Below are 19,089 nucleotides of genomic sequence, written 5' to 3'. Positions count from 1 at the left end.
CTGGGAGTGCTGAGTCGAACATCCTCTCTGGCGTCCGTGGCGATAGAAGCCGGTGGCTTCACTTCACCACAGTCCCGCTCACAACAGCGCACTGAGACTTAGGAGGAAGTGAACCATTCACAGGGCTGAGCGACACTGTGGCTTTAGGGTGGACGTCTTCGGAGACCGAGAACTGCGTAGCTCAAATCTCTCAAAGTATTTCTAAATCCAAGAGCCACGATGGACCCGAGAGACACTGCCCCTGATTCCTGGGAACAAGAGGACGATGTGGAGGCCACAGTCATCGACAGACAGCTGGAACCAGCGCTCGCAGCTCTAAATGTCAACGCGAAGCCGTTTGTGCCCAACATTAACGCCGCCGAGTTTGTCCCGTGTTTTACCGCGAAGCCTCACACGGAAGACCTCGAGCCCGCTGGTAAGTTCTCAGTCACGTTGGGGATGCTACGTTAGCTAGCATGTGGCTAGCCGCGCTCAGTAGCCTGGGCTGCTAGCTGCTAACTTGTTAGCCACTTAAACTCACACGCGTTCGCTGTAGCGCAACTAACTAGCTGCTGTCATGTATCTACACGGTCCGCCCGACGCTGCTGAACTTTTCCAGTGAATTTAAGTCATTACTTGTGGTACATACTGTTGTTCTGTGGTTTGTTTGGGATTGTAAAGAAGTGTAAAACACAGTCAGCCGACAGACCGGCATTAGCCTGCTGAAGCAACCGGCGGTAGCCACTTAGCATGTGTGATAGTGGTGTGCTTTAACTGACGAATACCGCGCGTGAGACACGATCCAGTCAAATATCGTGAAAATCATTTTAAAGAATGACTGTGGCTTTATACGAGGTTACGTCCTCGTTGCCATTGTTAACACCCATACATAAGTAACGTGGTGGTTAGAGCTGACCTATGTCGTCTATTGGAGGGGGCCTTAAGTGTGTGTTGGTGTGACGTGGATGTCCTGACGCACTTGCTGGTCAAGAGTAGGAAGAAATGTGTCACCGAGAATCGCGTGGAGCAGACTTGGACACCTGAGCGAGGTTTAGTGCAGTGTAACCCGGCAGTTAAGTCGGGACGCCATGGTGGCTTTGCAGTAGTGTGTGTGTGTGTGTGTGTGTGTGTCCTGTATTGAGTGAAATCACTGACATTGTGTTGCTTTTGTTTAGCAAGTGATTGCCTGTCGTCGTTGTCCCCCACGAGCACAATGTGTGGACAGTCATAAAACCCGTGCTTGACATTAAAATGTTGTTGGACTGTCTTAATTGTTAGTGTCATGTGTCAGAGGATGTTGTATATTCTCCAGACTTGACTTAAAGGGATAGTTTGTTTTATGAAGTGTGTTTGTATTAAGTTCTGTTAATAGTCTGCACTGACTGTTCTGTGTTTGAACCTGGCTTTTCCCCTGTGCAGTGAACCGTCTTGATACACAAATGCTCGCCCTCACTGAAGATATAGCTGACGGCAGGGACACAAGTAAATAAACCCATTACATTATTTTGTGATCGGGCGTGTAATGTGTTGTTTAGCTCAGCTGTGCACACTTGAGCTGAGTGAATCTGAGGAAGCCACAGTCCTATTTGTCACATTACAGTTTGTAACTTTATCTCACAGTTAGACGGCCTTTTATGACTCAAAAGTGAAGTTTGTCTCCCTTTGCTAACTACCAGTCTCCTCCACTAAAGTCCATTGAGGAAAATGCAATTGAACATCACAATACACGGTCTGCCTCACTGTCCTGACACATGCCAGTTCACACTATACAGAGGATTAACAAAGCTCAAAGTGCCTCTCACATCATATGTTACCGTTCTTCAGCTACAGATGTTAAGTTTGCCCATGAACCCCCTCTTTCTAATCTAGTATATGTTTTGCTCTTTTTCTATCATGGGGTCCTTGCTGTATGAACAAACAACAAACTGAGGGGTGAATTTGTTTGTAGATCAAAATCAGTCCTTTTTCTCTTTTGTGAGAGTTGCACTGTCATGTTTACCATGATAGAGGCTCATTATCACTTTAAACAGACATTGCCTTATTTCAGTGGGATTGAGCGCTACAGTCAATCCACCATCCAGCTTGCTCATAAATGTGATTATTATTCTGTGCTTCAGTTTCTTGCACTAAGGCATCTATTGTTTAGCTACATTAGATAACATACCAGTGTGAAGTGGTAAAATGTTTAATAACACTTGAATACCTGAATACTTGGCATTTACCATGACACAATGGTTGTAGCTTTACACAACTTAAGATGTAACAATATGAAAGAAGGAGAGGGCAATTTAAAAGCTGTTTAGTATTTATCTGTGTTTAAGAACTGTGAAGACACTTAAAGACACAATTGCTGTGAATGTGTCGCCTCAGATTTACTTAGTTTTTGTTTAACAATAGTTTGTTGTTTTCTGTCTATTAGGAAGTTTAAAACCCACAGGTTTCTTCAACATTCACTCAGGAGCAATACTTGATATTTAACTATATGACATTTTATCATGATATTTATTGATATTGGCTGATCTCTAAAACTTTTTCCCCTGTTTTATTGTGATAAAGGTTTTGGTCATATTGCCATATATGAAAGTAGAAAAGTAAGCATAGAAGTGTGTGTTTGGGTAGTAGTTTGTTGCTGTGCACACACCAGACACATTCCTGTGGTAGTTGAATGTGTTGATCAGTGTCCCCCAAACCTCCAAATGTCTTGTTTTGTCCACAAACCAAATTGATACAGAACATTTTCACATTTGAGAAACTGAAGAGTAAGATCATTTTTTTATTTGTTAAAAAACGCGCATTTTTTGAGTAGTAGTATAGTTGGCGATTCATTTAGTCAGAGGTTAAACTTGTTTCTTTAACCTCTGAAATCAGAGGCTACGAAGCCACACAGCGAGCGCTAGTTAGCCGTTAGCACCACGATCAGTTTTTGGGTATGAGGAAAAATGGGTCAATTTTTTTTCTCATACTGTTGCTGACTATTGTTCTCTGTTTAAGTAATATCACTTGATCAAGCCTATTCTAACATTCCACACTACAAAATAAGTAAAAAAAAGTATGTATGATTCGTGCTGATATCGGATCAATATCAGTATCGGCCAATACTCATGGCTGCAATTCAAGTCATCTGGTGGTGATTCCTGCAAATTATCGTATTGTGACTATAAAATGTTTCTTCCAATTTCCTGCAGTCTTGGGTCCAATCTCATAATTACTCATACAGCTGTTTGCATAGTAAATTAGACGCACATGCGCATACACTTGCACACATGAAACCAGGAGCAATTAGTGTTTGTGTGTGTTTGTTTCCTTTGAGAATGGATGTTTTTCCAACAGTTGATTTATTCATGGCATCATAGTGTGTGGACTTGCACACGAGATGTTACTTAATATCTTAGGCGGCACCATCATGTGTTTATTTTCCTACCCAAATGAGCAGTAAGTAACAATGTTATGTTTGACCATTATCTTTGTCTAGTGAGTGGAAGGATGGAGAGGGTCCAATGACCTGCTAGCAGTCACAGACTCATCTACAACACAGTTACTGTCAACAATATTTCCTATATATCAATGCATAGCGTCAAAGAACATATACAGACAAAATATTTTGACATTTTAGTGTATTAATATTTATGTACACCCCCCTTGTTAGTGCTTTTAACTCAATGATGCATTAAGATGAAAAACAGAAATCATTCTTATACCATTGGAACGCTGATAACCATGGCAACCACTTAAAGACACAGAGTGTCAAACTTTTATACGTTAACAAGTGTAGGGCTGGGTGATATGGAAAGAAATATTATCATAGTATACGACTTTACCTAATTCAACATTGATATATATATATATATATATCACAATCAGAGGTTGCGCTAGACTTTTTCGTTGTCTGTCATTTTGACTGATTGACAATCTCATTTATCTCTTATGTGACATATGTACATTAAATGTTAATCTGCCTTATTGCATACCATAAAATGAGATAACCAAAATAACCTGTTATTAAGTGGGATATTTGCTAGTTGTGTAGTTTTATGTCAAAATGGAGGAAAAAGATGGTGAATAAGGGAAACTGACTATGTATGTCCCTATGCAGCCCCAGTGGAGAACGGGGACACAGAGATGATCACAGAAGAGCCGTGGGACCAGAAAGAGGCTGAGCCAAATGAGGAGGAGCCAGGAGGTGGCTCCTGCGGTGACCGGGGGCCGGAAGTAACAACAGAGGACGCGGCTCCAGAGACTATGGAAGAGGAAGAAGAAACGTCTGTGCCCAAGGTTCCACCAACGCAACCAGATGCCCCCAAGAAGGAGCACATCAATGTAGTATTCATCGGACACGTAGGTCTGTGCAAACACCTCCCTCATTCACTTCATAGAGGATGATGGTTATTGTAAAGAAATACCCGCAAAGCACATGTCAAATTTGACTTGCTGATTGCATTGGTGCTATGAAAAATGTATGCCTGCTAAGATTTGTGCCTTAGAATTTTAAAGTACAGCACTCCTAACCTAAGAAAACCCCCCATAAATTCCTAGACCCAAGACCAGCTCTGTGGCTGGTCTTTGGAAGTTGGAACCACGTTGTAGTTGAGACGCTGGGGAAAAAACCCATCTTGAGCTAGCTATCATTAGCAATACCAATACCCTACTAATAATATAATAATACCAAATGCCTCTACATCAGGGGTGTCCAAACTACGGCCCGTGGGCCAATCATGGCCCTCGGTGTAAACATTTGTAAAATATGTTTTAAACATTTATGGCAAATGTACTGTATATGTATGACTGGGATGAAGGAAGGGAGTCAGGGGAGGTCATGACAAATGTTTGAGCATGTATTTGAAACCATGTCTGTTTCTTCTAGAATGTCTTTTTCAGCAACACTGCTGTTGTGTCATGACAATTGCCCATATCCATTTAGGTCATAAGACTCTCAATTATAAAGTGATATTAATGATCAGGTGACATTTCAGTATTGTTGGGAATGAGAGAAAACGCATCTCACTTCCACCACTTATTATATAACATGATCAGGGAGGAGCCTGGATGCTCACATCTGCATTTCATGGCAAAGGACAGAGTAAAACAATGTGTTGATGCAGTTGTAGTCTCTGGGCTCTTTCAGCTGCCATATCTTATATTCCAGGTCCATGGTTTGTTTACTCAGCTGTTAAACTTGGCCTTTACACTGTCACCAGCAAGTTTGAAGTTCTCTCATTGACATTTTGCTCTGTTACGACTATGTTCATGTATTACAATATCACCTGCTGTTTCACAATCAGTGACACTTAATTGATTTTGATAGTTGACAAAATATCTTTAGCAGGCAGCACATCATTCATTTGTTTCTGTACAGCAGTTGAGAGACGATGGCTTAAATAAGAAACAAAGTGTTATTACAAACTCTTCAAAGACCTATCTCCAGTGTTTGGTCAGGAGTTTTCCTGGTTTCTTATAACATTCAGGAACTAATCTATTTCATCTGTGCTTCTTCTCCAGATGCTGGCAAATCTACTATTGGTGGACAAATCATGTGAGTCCCCCTGCTTTTCCTTCTCACCTCATAGTTTCTTCATAGTAAGAGAGTATGTGACTTTTTGACATGTTTTTCTTATTTGTTCTCTCTCTCTGCAACAGGTATCTCACAGGCATGGTTGACAAGAGAACCTTAGAAAAGTACGAGAGAGAAGCAAAGGAAAAGAACCGAGAAACCTGGTGAGTGCACACAGTTCTTTGAACATTGTGACATGCTGATATCAGAATCAGAATCAGCTTTATTGGCCAAGTATGTAACACATACAAGGAAGGTACATGAAACGTAGACATCAACATAACTTAACATACATTTGACAAGAGTGAATAAATAAGGTGACCAGAGGTCCGGTTTATTTTTAAATATATATATAAACGATAAGGTGCAGATAGTGAATAAATAAATAAACAAATAAACTGGCCAAGTGTTCAGTAGTGTGACGGCCTGGGGGAAAAAACTGTTCTTGTGTCTAGCAGTTTTGGTGTACAGTGTTCTGTGAATGTGAATTTCTCTGTGACATGAATAAAGTATCTAGCTATCATCTATCATCTGTAACGCCTGCCAGAGGGAAGAAGATCAAACAGGTTATTTCCGGGATGTGATGGATCTCGCATCCCGGAAATGAAATATGAATGGAAACTAAGCAAATTTGGACTCTAGCAAGAACATTTTCCTTTTCTTATCTTAACTTTGTACATTTTTTATAGTGTGTAAATGATAATGATGGAATTGTGGTGCATTAGTGCATACATACATGAGGATGGCAAAATATTAAGATATGGACAAAATCTGTCTCGTTGTTTGTTTGTTCGTAGTCTTTCATTGTCTTTTACCTGATACTAGTAGTATGTTAAATGGTCTGTATCTAAATAGCACTTCTTTAATCTTGACCACCACTCAAAGCTTCTTTGCACTACAGTGTTTCCATTCACACCCAGTATCATACAGTGCATCTATGTGCAGCTCATTTTTATATCACACCTCTTTCATACCCACTCACATGCTGCCGGCACAGTCAGGAGCAACATGGGTCAAATGTCAGAGGTCACTGAAATAAAAAGGCTCCTTGAAAAAATAAAACAAATCTCTTTCCTGCATGACAATAATATACAGCCATTAATTCAAAAAATACTATTTTATCAGAAATAAAAACAGACTTAATAAATAAAATTGTGTGTGTGTGTGTGTGGATGCAGGGATATAGGGAGTAGGTGCGAACTTGCGGCTCATGTATTGTCATTTTAACGCAAAATTAATTATATCGATACAAGCGATATTGTCGAAATATATCGATATATATATTAAAGTATCGATATATCGCCCAGCCCTAGCATGTAGACTAGCAGAGCTGGGAATCGAACCACAACCTACAAGTTGAAATACTCTATTGGCTATTGACAATTCAACAATAATTATCAGAATTGTGATTTGTGTTGCCCTTTTTTGTTTGGATTGGAATTCGTCCCATTAATTGCACAAGTTGTTAAACTTGTCCTGCTCTGAAAAAAAAAGACCCCCAATAGTGAAGTAACGCCACACTCACACCGTATAAGGCCACGCTTCCTCACCTATATTTCACAAGTGTCTCTATGAAAATGGCATCGAAGAGTAAAAAATAACTTTTGGTTTTAAATTATTAGATGATTCTTGTTTTTCAGGGAACCAAAAGGGCATTCTTTTTTCTCAGCATAGCAATGAAAAGGAGTTGTGGAAAAACTTCTTAGATTTTCCGCTTGATAACAAACTTGCAAGTAGTGCCTAATTGGCTCAAGATCGGCAGTCGCTAAGTGTGAAATATTAAAAGTCTCGACCAGCGGAGACCCATAAATGCCTCCCAGATGTATCACAGACCACGGATCTCATTACCACTATGCTAAGGAAAGTCTTGTTGTCATGGAATTAAAGTAAAATGTTTGCAAGATTAGGTTGTTTTTCTATTTGAAAAAGGGCAACATAAACGCAAGTTTTACATTTATCTGAGCATCAAAGTATCATGGCTACAACCTGAAACTGTTATGGGAGGGTGTAACAAACCTGGGCTCACTTGTAATCATAACACTGCAGCCTTTGTTTTCTACTACGCTGTAAGGAGGTAGGTCTTTTACAATGAAATGGGCTATGCTAATCCAAACTGAAGCAATGTTATTTTAAAAAATAATAATAATTTGAATGTTGTGAATTGATTTTGAATGGGGTTCTTTTTATGCCTCAAATGTTTATGTTGTGTTGAATGTGCTGTATGACTGAATTGGATGTGTCCCTGCCCTAACTGCTATGTACTGCTGCCTGTCTTTGTCAGGAAACTTTGGCAAAAGCTTTTTAATCTCATTGAGTTTTATTCCTGGTTAAATGAAGGTTATTGAAATAAGTTTTTTTTCATATATATTATCCCAGGTATCTGTCTTGGGCTTTGGACACCAACCAAGAAGAGAGGGACAAAGGCAAGACGGTGGAGGTGGGCCGAGCGTACTTTGAGACAGAAAAGAAGCACTTTACCATCCTAGATGCTCCTGGCCACAAAAGCTTTGTGCCCAACATGATCGGCGGGGCATCGCAAGCAGATCTGGCTGTTCTGGTGAGTCCACCGAATAAGCAGCTTTGTTTTAAATGGTTGGATCCAGTGGAACACCAGTACCGACTGAATGCATAGCCCTCTTTCTTTTCTGTCCAGTCACCATGGAAAATAAATAGTTTCATTAATTTTTCACCACAAAGACACATTGATGCAAATCTTTGGTTTTAGAATTAAAGGACTGATCTTCCCAGGCTGTTTTGAACTTCTTGGAAATAACTGATAAGAAGAAAGTGTCATTGCTTACAAGATTGAAGTAGTAATTTGTTTGTTATTAAATCACCTCAAACTTGTTTTTATGTAACCTGTGGCATATGTTGAGGTTAAGGAACATAATCAGACCTTCTCCAAGGGATTTTTTGGAGCAAGGCGTCATTCGTGTCACTGCGTTCGGATTTATCACGTGTTGTAGACTGAAACCACTCACTGAATGAATGTGCTCTTCCTCAGGTCATCTCTGCCAGGAAAGGCGAGTTTGAAACTGGTTTTGAGAAGGGTGGACAGACGCGGGAACACGCCATGTTAGCCAAAACGGCCGGTGTCAAGCACCTGATAGTTCTGGTAAATAAAATGGACGACCCCACAGTCAACTGGAGCCTTGAAAGGTGAGAAGATGAACAAAAGAATAGTAATGTGTGAAGCCCTGGAACCCTAACCCTTGATTTAAGCATTTATTAGCATAATGGAACGTACAGGTCGCATCTTATGACAAAGGTGTTGCCTTCCATGTTTGATAATGTTAAGGAAAAAGTTATTGGAGGTCAGAGCGGTGCGGATTTACTGGCCTTAACGACAGATTTAGAGCTACATGACTCTGACCATCTCTTCTTTTTACAGTTAGTTTCATTCATGTTGTTAATACATATTTGAAATTTTACAGTAAAGCCTTAGTGTGGTACATTGCAAACAAATGATGGACATATCACTCATGACACCATGTAGATGATTAAATTGTAATTAAAAAAAAGAATTAGTAATCATGACATAAAACCAATGATCCTAGACTCAGCTGGAAAAGTCAGGGTTCTAAGTGGACTTAGTGTGGTGCAGCCGCAGGGCGAGCGTAGCAGGCGCTAGTATTGCAGACGGGTCCCCAGGCATTCCCCTGGGAAATTTTATAACCCTATACACTAAACACTATTTCCTGCATTTTGAGGGAACCATCGATGGTACCACAACGATGGGTTCCATTATTATGATGGTACAGATTTAATGGAAAAAAAACAAAACAGAAAAGCCCTCGACCCAGGTTGAATCGCAGCATAGGGGCCGAAATGACAGCATGGGGGATCAAAATCACAGCGGAGGGGCCCCCTACACTCACCTGCACTGGTGAGAACCCTGCAAGTATAAGAATGGCAGGCCCATCTGTGCTAAATGAGAGGAAAAAAGAATTGAATGGAGGATTTGGAGAATCATGACACCCCTATTACCAACAAACCTGTTAAAGGCCTTCATCTAAATGTGACGCTAAACAGAATTCTGCCATTATGGCGCTTTTCCACTACACAGTCCCAGCGCAACTCAACACGGTTTGGTATGGTTTTCCATTATAAAGCACCTCCTCAACATGGGCGGAGTCATCATAGCATGGCTGCCTGTAACTGCCGTGAATTCGCTTGGCGTCTCACAAGAGCCAGTACTAAAAAAAAGTAACAGGTACTATTGCTAATGGAAAAGCAGAAGAAAATGTGCTGAGGCCAGTCGTGCGGGTACTGTGTAGTGGAAAAGCACCATTATTATAACAGTGAAACTGATTGTCGTTTTCCAGCATTATGGACGAAACCACTAATAGATTGAAATGATAATAAAACACATTAACTGTGAATGAAAATCCATGTCCTTTATAACTAGTGCATTCGTGACTGATATCTACAAAATAATGTACATTAGAGTCCCTGTTGGATGAGTGGTGTATGAAATATAAATTCAAGTGAGATTTAAGAACACAGATACATTACACTGTGTATTCATATGCTTTGTGTGGCCGTTTCATTTGTGGTCTTTGTGGTCAATAATTAGCGTATTGCATTAGTCTGTCAGAATGTTAGTGACTGTGAAGATGATGTTGACAACCCTGCTGTCGTCGTGTGAATCCTCAGGTATGAAGAGTGTAAGGAGAAACTGGTGCCATTTTTAAAGAAGGTGGGCTTCAACCCAAGGAAAGACATTCACTTCATGCCGTGCTCTGGGCTGACGGGAGCCAATCTGAAGGAGCCCACTGACATGTGCTCCTGGTATATGTAAGTCTGTCTGCTTCTGCTTTGTGTGAATGATGTAAGACAGAAGCCCCCTGTCTCACTGCTGTCCATGTTTGATGTCATTGCAGAGGTTTACCTTTCATTCCACACTTGGATAGTTTGCCAAGTTTCAACAGATCCACTGACGGCCCTGTCAGATTGCCCATTGTAGACAAATACAAGGTATGTATTGTAACTCGCCCATAGGTTCAGTACTGTGTAAATGAAGCTGTGAGTAAGAGTAGCTTCTAAAATGCTAAAGGTTAGAAAAGATTCGACACAAGAATCAAACCGATTTATGCCCAACTGTAGATCAGTTAAAAAGACGTGCATTAATATCCAATATTTAGCAAGGAAATGTCTATAATCGCTCTTAACAGAAGAGTGTGGTGTGTTTAGCGACAGCGCTGCAGAAAGCGGCGATCACAGTGACTGTCAGACGGTGTCTTTACTCCGGTCACGCAGGAAGTCCTGAACCATTTAACTGAGTCTAATGATTCAGTTACACCGAAACAAATGCTTTCAAGCGCCTGGTGTCATAAAACAATGTCCCGGCACTTTCATGCAGCCGTGCTATAATGACTCCGCCCATGTAGAGGAGGTACTATACTCATGGAAAAACTAGACCATGTAGAGTTGTGCCAAGCCGTGCTGAAACTGTAAAGTGGAAAAGTGCCGTAGCTTTGTTTACATGTGCAAACCTTCTGAAAAGATTTGTTGTGATTGACGTTTACATGGACTACATGAGCAGTGTAGTCTGTCTGTTTCTGTAGTGAACAAACGCTGCACGTGTCCGTCTGTCCCCTCACTATCCATCTCCTTTTACTCCTCTTCCACGTCTGTAACTTTTGTGTCTGTTGAAATGGGAATATGTCATGTTCACGTGGATCAGACAAGTGAAGTCATGATCACACTCACTGTTAATATCAACAACGATTGGCATATACCAGCCCTCTCATTTGGAGTGATGGGCTGTATAGGATATTTACATGATGTATGTGTCCATGTAAACATAGCTGCTGTTGGAAGTGCAGAGGAGTGCAGCACATATTTCTGTAATCAGCATGCAGCATCTAAATTTAGCCCATTACTTGGTTATGACTGTTTGTTTGAAGGAGTGTTTATTTACTTAGAACACTTACTTATTTAATAAACACTTTGACATCATACATTCAAGTTTGCAGATGTAATAAATCAGCTTGTGTCACCTGCTTTGTGTCCATCTGTCTCTTAGGACATGGGCACAGTGATTCTGGGTAAACTAGAGTCGGGCTCCATCAGTAAAGCACAGCAGCTGGTCATGATGCCAAACCGGGTAAGATCACTCGATACACCGTTCTTCCCTCACACTGACTCATTCTGGCAGCCAGGAATTGTTTTTAATTTAAACTATTTTTGACTTTGTATGAGTTGATGTAATTGTTATTCATCGCCAACTGGTTTTAATACATGGAATAAGTTCATCTTCTTAAATGTGAATATGTTCTGGTTTCTTTGCACATATGACAAAGAACATCATTTGAGAACATTGTTTCCAGGTTGGAGGAAGACATTTTATGGAGCAAACTAATCGACTAATCGAGAACATAATTGTCAGATCAATGATGAAAATAATCGTCAGTTACAGTCCAGTTGTTTAGATTGCTCTATTTCTACTGATTAAAGACATTGTTTTCTCTTTGCTCTTTTGTCATCACTGTTCTCTTGCAGCATGTGGTGGAGGTGTTGAGTCTCCTCTCAGACGACGTGGAGACCGATGACGCTGATCCAGGCGAAAACCTCAAATTGCGCCTGAAGGGCATCGAGGAGGAGGAGATCCTGCCGGGCTTTATCCTGTGTAACGCTGAGAACCTCTGCCACTCGGGGCGCACCTTTGACGCCCAGGTGTGTCCACAATCTGCACCTGTTTTGACAGTTCTTGAATACTTGACCTTTGCAGAATACAAAGTTCTGTAATATACAGTAGATGAGGGCATTAATAACAGATTAGAAATGAACAGGTTTACCAGTGCCCACAGCTGCTGTAGGAGCAGCTGAGCAGGCACACACGGCAGAAGGCTCAATACAGTATTTGTTTTTGCTGAGCGACCACAGACGATGATCGTCACTGACGCGTCACTTGTGGTGGGCGTAGAGCTCCGGAGGTCACGTGACTGGGTTTCTATGAACCGCCATGGTGGCAGCCTGAGATCCAGCATAAAGGAACAGGACCAGTGTACACACATCGACCCACACATCACACAACCTGACAGACTGAATAGATCTGAAGATATTCTTCCACTTCCCTTCATCTGACTCCAGAGACAAGATTCCATTCCACTCTGGAGTCTACCTGCTAAAGAGTGCTTTGTTTTTATTAATAATTATTTATTAGATTGTTTGTTGTCAGAATTCCTCACATGCCCTGGTTCATACAGTAGAAGAGTATTTCCAGAGGAAGCTCATGTACCACAGTCTCTAGTATACATGTATATACGTGAATAGAGGTGCACAGCGTCATTCATGGTCGTGACATCAGCTCGAGGAGCTCTATGAATCCATGAATGGTGGTTATTTCCTGGTTGAAGGATCGTCCACACTGATTCCATGTAGAAGGCTGTCAGTGAAGTATCATCTCAACATGTGGTTTTCTTTCTAGATCGTCATCATCGAACACAAATCCATCATCTGTCCAGGTTACAACGCAGTGCTTCACATTCACACCTGCATTGAAGAAGTGCAAATCACGGTAAGACCTACGACTGAGTGATGAATGAGTGATGCAGATATTCCATGTTCACTTCCTCATTGAGTCTAATCTAACAGTTGAGAGTAAACAAACAAGCTGAGACTCAGGATCTGCTTCCACACAGTCTACAGCATTACTCTCCACAGAAATGTATTCATTCATTCATTCATTCATTTATTGTGAAGAAACATGAACTGAGTCAAACACTGAATGAGTCAAACACTTTAGTACAATATTGAATAGTTTAGATCAGAAGAAATAAGATGAGTAACAATATATTCTGATATTCAGTTGCTTAGAAAGATATTGTCCCTAATCTGACCCCTGGTGTACACCAATGGTCATGTTCTATGTTCTCAGACGGGCAGAGATGAAAAAAATTACAAAATAATAGTCAATATTGCTGCTCCTGCTACGAACAAAAAATAAAGTTCTCAAATAAATCAAAAGTCTAACAACAATAATAAATTAAAGATACATTTTTGTGCAGCATGTAGAAAATTCTGTTTCACTTGGTGTCTTATTCATTTTATTTTTAAGGCATATATCTTAACTGAACAGAGAGGTAGGGATTTGTTGTCCTGGTGATATCCATGTTAAGTGAGTTCTGGTGTTTGACGTGTTACCAGCAGCACAGTCCATTTCAGCTCAACACTGACGTCGCTCGCCTTTCTCCGCTTCTACTGTCGTTCACTGGGAAATGTTTTTCTTAATAAAGCGTCGGAGAGCTGAAGGAGATCGTGGCTCCTCCACACGAGGCTCGTATCTGTTGATGTTAAACTTTATACATGTAACGCGACATCCCAGCATCTACTTCATTAGCTTTTATCAGGAGTTGCAACAGTGTTTGTTTAAAACACTTTTAAAATGTATGTAATGTATGTAATAATAATAATGATGCATGAAAACCTACGTTTGTAAGAAAGTAGAGAACATTGTTATTTGATCACATTTAAACTCTGTGTGTTCCCGTCAGGCCTTAATCTGTCTAGTGGACAAGAAATCAGGAGAGAAGAGTAAGACACGACCACGATTTGTCAAACAGGACCAGGTCTGCATCGCTCGTCTGCGTACTGCAGGGACCATTTGCCTTGAGACCTTCAAAGACTTTCCTCAGATGGGACGCTTTACCTTACGGGATGAAGGTATGTATGTATGTGGGTGGGCGGGGTTGAACTTTGACCTCCTTCATGAGTGTTTGAAGTCCAGTGCCCTGACTTTGACTTTCAGAAAATGAAATGGAGCTAACAGCCAGTGAAAGTAGTGCAGGGTTCAGTGTGTGTTGTGATAAAAAGGAGCAGTTGGCGAGATGCATTCAAAGACCCTGGTAAATTCAGTCACTTCTTCAAGCACACATGAAGTCTGCTAACTGCATCCTTGCTGCTGCTGCTATTATGTAGCCATTGGAATTGAAAGATTAGTATTTAGAAATGTAACCTGTTTGTTTTGGACCTTAGAGCAGCGTTCTTCTGTCTCTGTAGTTGAACAGCGTCTGTGGGTTAATGATGAGCTGTCTGTGGTGGTGTGTGTCCACTGGCTGTCAGGATGTGCTTGTGTTGACCGTGGTGTTGTGTGTTGCAGGTAAAACCATTGCCATCGGTAAGGTGCTGAAGCTGGTTGCTGAGCGGGACTGAAGAGGGCGCAGCCGGCCTGAGAGTCCTGGCGAGAAGGGAAAAAACGGTTGGAGCTCGGTCACAACCTCGCACCACACTGTTGTCAGCGGCGACGGCACCCCCACTGTCACGGCCCCTCCTCCTTTTCTGCGTGCCGAAGATCAGCTTCAGAAAATAACAACAACAAAAGAACTCGTGATAAAGAAAAACCTGTTTTTAAAGCAAATGACAAACCAAGATGAAGTCCACACGAGTCAGCTTTCTCATATTGAGAGCTCAGCTATGCCATTTCTGGGTTAGCCCCGCCCTCCACCTCTCCCACCTCCCTACTCTGGTCTACACATCATGACATCATGTTTTTCTTTTTTCTTCTTTTTCTTTTGTCTTTCATAAACGACAAACAGCAGAGGTTGTATCTGTGTTGAACAGGTGTGGACCATGATTTTTGCGTGGAGTAGAACGATGATTTTTTCAGGAATAAACTGCAAAAGAAATTGTTTGAGAAACCGACCCAGTTTGAGACCAAATGTTTGTTTCGGTTGTACCGTCGTCTCCCTTTGCTTTGACCCAGTTTTTGGTTTCTTGTGGCGTTCTGGCTCTGTGCTTGAGCGTGTTCAAATGATATTAAAGCATACAACCATGAAAATAAAAGAAGACATTGGGAAAATGGAGTGTATTGATTTTCCGAGTGACTTTTGAACAGGAAATATTGACTAATGGTGACTTAAAGGCACGTTTCACTTCAAACATCCAAACACGGTGTGTATGTTACTATATTTATATTATTTCTAAAACAGTTGACTGTGTTTCTCTCAGATTTGGCTCACGTGACTCAATTACAAACTGCACAATATAAAGAGACTTTTCAAAGCTGAATAACAAAGTCAAAAAACTTAGGGCATGATATGGCAACTTTGTTTGTCGCAGAGAAATGTTTGTGCGACAGATCAGACACAATCTTACCACACACACACACACACACACACGTACGCCGCTCATAAGCTTGGGAAAACGAGATTGTTTTGTTTTGAGGGTAGAAATGGTGTTTAACATGGCTGTACAGTTCTTCTCAAACGTTAGAGTTGTCTTTGCAGTAGAGAATAGTTCATATTGTTTTCATGCTTTCTTTGTGTTTTCAACTCTCCACAGTCAGTTTTCAATGAGAGTGATTTCATTGTAATTAGATCTTAAACTCTGGTGTTTACACAGCGTTACTCATCAGTTACTCATTACAGTCACCAATCATGTTATATATTGGGGAGTAGTTTACCAGAAAGTCTAGGATTATACATACATACATATCGTTAGCCTAATAGCATAGTTGCCTAAGTCATATTTGAACGTAGGACGTAGGGAATAAGGTAGGGTGATGCAGCAGTGGTAGGAGAGTTAATTTAGGCAGATATCACAATTACCAAAAAAATGACTTTGACAATTATGCTATTAGGCTAACGATATGTATGTATATCATCCCAGACAGGTGTGTGTGTGTGAATGGGTTAAAATTCTGATTCCACATTAAAGTCAGAAACCACCAGCAGGTGGTGTGATTTCCCCACTCACTGCTGCAGTCATCATGGAATCTAAAGTAAATGTTTAATGTCAGTATAAACAGAAACAGTAGAGTACACACACACACATTCATATATTTATTTGACTCTTCTCGTCCATGGTTGCTAAATTAGCAGAGGTCGAATGTCAAGGCCCAGAGTCATCGACGATCTCACCCTCACCACAGATGAACCAGATGAACCACAGATGCACTTTGAAGCGGCAGACTTAGGAAGACAAAGACAAAGGAGTCTAAACCGGAGTCTAACAAGGAGTCCAAGGAGGCTAAGTAGGCTAAGTAGGCTAAGTACCTGTCTGCAAGTGTTTTCTACCTTTCACATATGTGCACTTTTTCCATTCCTGTTCATGTTTCTTCTCATAGATACTACAAACCTCACATTCACTCACAGCATCACCGTAACCTGTCCTCACTTATCTATCCCACCCGCTCCACACACATCCAACACCTTGTTGCAGGGGGCCTGTGGAACTGCCAGTCAGCTACCTGCAAGACTGAGTTCATCTCTGGCTTTGCTACTGAGCAATGCCTGGACTTCCTTGCTCTCACTGAGACTTGGATAACACCCTCCAACACAGCCACCCCTGCGGCTCTCTCCTCCGCCCACTCCTTCTCCCACACACCCAGATCCACTGGATGAGGTGGCGGGACAGGTCTGCTCATCAACCCCAACTGGACTTTCACTCTTTACCCACTGCCACACTTCTCTTCACAGTCGTTTGAATTTCATGCTGTAACTGTAACTCACCCAGTCAAACTAATCATTGTTGTCATCTACCGTCCACCAGGCCCATTGGGACACTTCTTAGATGAACTAGATGTCCTCCTTTCAAACATCCCAGAACCACTTGTTCTTCTTGGTGACTTCAACATCCAGTCAGAGAAGTCATCCGATCTACTTCTTCTACTTTCGTCTCTTTCTCTCTCACTTGCTCCTTCTCCACCAACTCACAAAGCTGGCAACCACCTTGATCTCATCTCATCAGAAACTGCACTTGTCCGTCGTAACATTCGCTCTCTCTCCCCCTCCTCTCTCTCCTCAACTGTTCTATCAGCACTTCCTTCAGCTGACTCCTTCTCCCTCATGCATCCCAACTCTGCCACAGACACCTTCCTCTCTACTCTGTCCTCCTCTCTTGACTCTCTCTGTCCTCTTACTTCACGGCGGGGTTCGTAAGTCCTCCCCAGCCCCGTGGTTGTCTGACTCAGTGCGTGCTGAGAGAGCCACGATACGGGCAGCAGAAAGGAAATGGAGGAAATCAAAACACCCTGACGACCTGCTTTCCTATCATTCTCTTCTCTCCACCTTCTCTGCCTCTATCTCTGCAGCCAAACAATCTTTCTATCAGACTAAAATTCAATCCTCTTTCTCTAACCCCAAAAAACTTTTCTTGATCTTCTCTAACCTCCTTGACCCCCCCACTCCCCCTCCTCCCTCCTCCCTTCTACCAATTCACTTTGTCAACTACTTCACAAAAAAAGTAGATGACATTCGCTCTTCTTTCTCAACCCCACCTCCTGATCTCACCACTCTACCAACAACAAATTCAGCTCCTTCTCTATCCTCTTTCACCCCTCTATCTCATGATCAAGTTCTTTCCCTAATAACCTCTGCCCGCCCCACCTCCTGCCCCCTTGACCCTATCCCCTCTCACCTTCTTCAGTCAATTGCTTCTGATCTTCTTCCTTTCCTCACCCACCTCATTAACACATCTCTATCATCTGGTTACTTTCCGGACTCTCTTAAAGAGGCCAGAGTGACCCCCCTCCTTAAAAAACCCACCCTTGACCCGTCTGAAGTAAATAACTACAGACCTGTCTCTCTTCTTCCTTTTCTCTCCAAAACTCTGGAGCGTGCTATCTTTAATCAACTCTCCTCCTACCTTCACCGGAACAACCTTCTTGATCCTCTTCAGTCTGGTTTTAAAGCAGGTCACTCGACCGAAACTGCACTTCTTGCTGTCACTGAGCAACTCCACACTGCCAGGGCTGCCTCTCTCTCCTCTGTGCTCATCCTCTTGGACCTTTCTGCAGCGTTTGACACAGTTAACCACCAGATCTTTACTTCCTCCCTTCAAGAACTAGGTGTCTCAGGCTCTGCACTTACCCTACTCTCGTCCTATCTTCAAAACCGAACATACAGAGTAACCTGGAGAGGATATGTGTCGGAACCCTGTCCTCTAGCTACTGGGGTCCCTCAGGGTTCTGTCCTTGGGCCCTCTCCTCTTCTCTCTATACACCAACTCTCTTGGTTCTGTTATTCTCTCTCATGGTTTTTCCTATCACAGCTACGCCGATGACGCACAACTCATTCTCTCTTTTCCCAGCTCTGACACACATGTAGCAGAACGGATCTCCGCTTGTCTGACCGACATCTCTCAGTGGATGTCTGACCATCACCTGAAAATCAATCTCGACAAGACTGAGTTTCTTTTTCTCCCAGGAAAGGGCTCTCCCACCACAGACCTAACCATCACCCTCGACAACTCTGTGGTAACTCCTTCTCATACCGCAAGGAACCTGGGTGTGACACTTGATGACCATCTCTCCCTCACTGCCAACATTGCTGCAACAGCTCGATCTTGCAGATACATGTTGTACAACATCAGAAGGATACGGCCTCTCCTAACCCAGAAGGCGGCACAGGTTCTGGTCCAGGCTCTTGTCATCTCACGCTTGGACTACTGCAACGCCCTCCTGGCTGGTCTCCCTGCGTGTGCCATACGACCTCTGCAACTCATCCAGAATGCAGCAGCTTGACTGGTCTTCAACTTACCAAAATTCTCCCACACTACACCGCTCCTCCGCTCCCTTCACTGGCTTCCTGTAGCTGCTCGCATCCGCTTCAAGACTCTAG

At 42.1% G+C, this 19,089-nt stretch overlaps 1 protein-coding gene across 1 annotated transcript; it reads left to right on the top strand.

Moving 5' to 3' along the window:
* gspt1l (G1 to S phase transition 1, like) lies at nt 1-15,333 on the top strand. Its single transcript, XM_058654323.1, has 13 exons — nt 1-415; nt 4,073-4,318; nt 5,476-5,509; nt 5,614-5,691; nt 7,904-8,084; nt 8,532-8,686; nt 10,184-10,324; nt 10,411-10,504; nt 11,556-11,636; nt 12,032-12,205; nt 12,960-13,049; nt 14,026-14,194; nt 14,631-15,333. The coding sequence occupies exons 1-13, from the start codon at nt 220-222 to the stop codon at nt 14,681-14,683; spliced, it is 1,692 nt and encodes a 563-aa protein (XP_058510306.1). The 5' UTR covers nt 1-219; the 3' UTR covers nt 14,684-15,333.
* The last annotated feature ends 3,756 nt before the right edge of the window (nt 15,334-19,089 follow it).

Source organism: Solea solea, chromosome 16 (genome assembly GCF_958295425.1).
Source record: "Solea solea chromosome 16, fSolSol10.1, whole genome shotgun sequence".
NCBI lineage: Eukaryota > Metazoa > Chordata > Actinopteri > Pleuronectiformes > Soleidae > Solea > Solea solea.
This window is presented reverse-complemented; position numbering and strand designations above follow the sequence as displayed.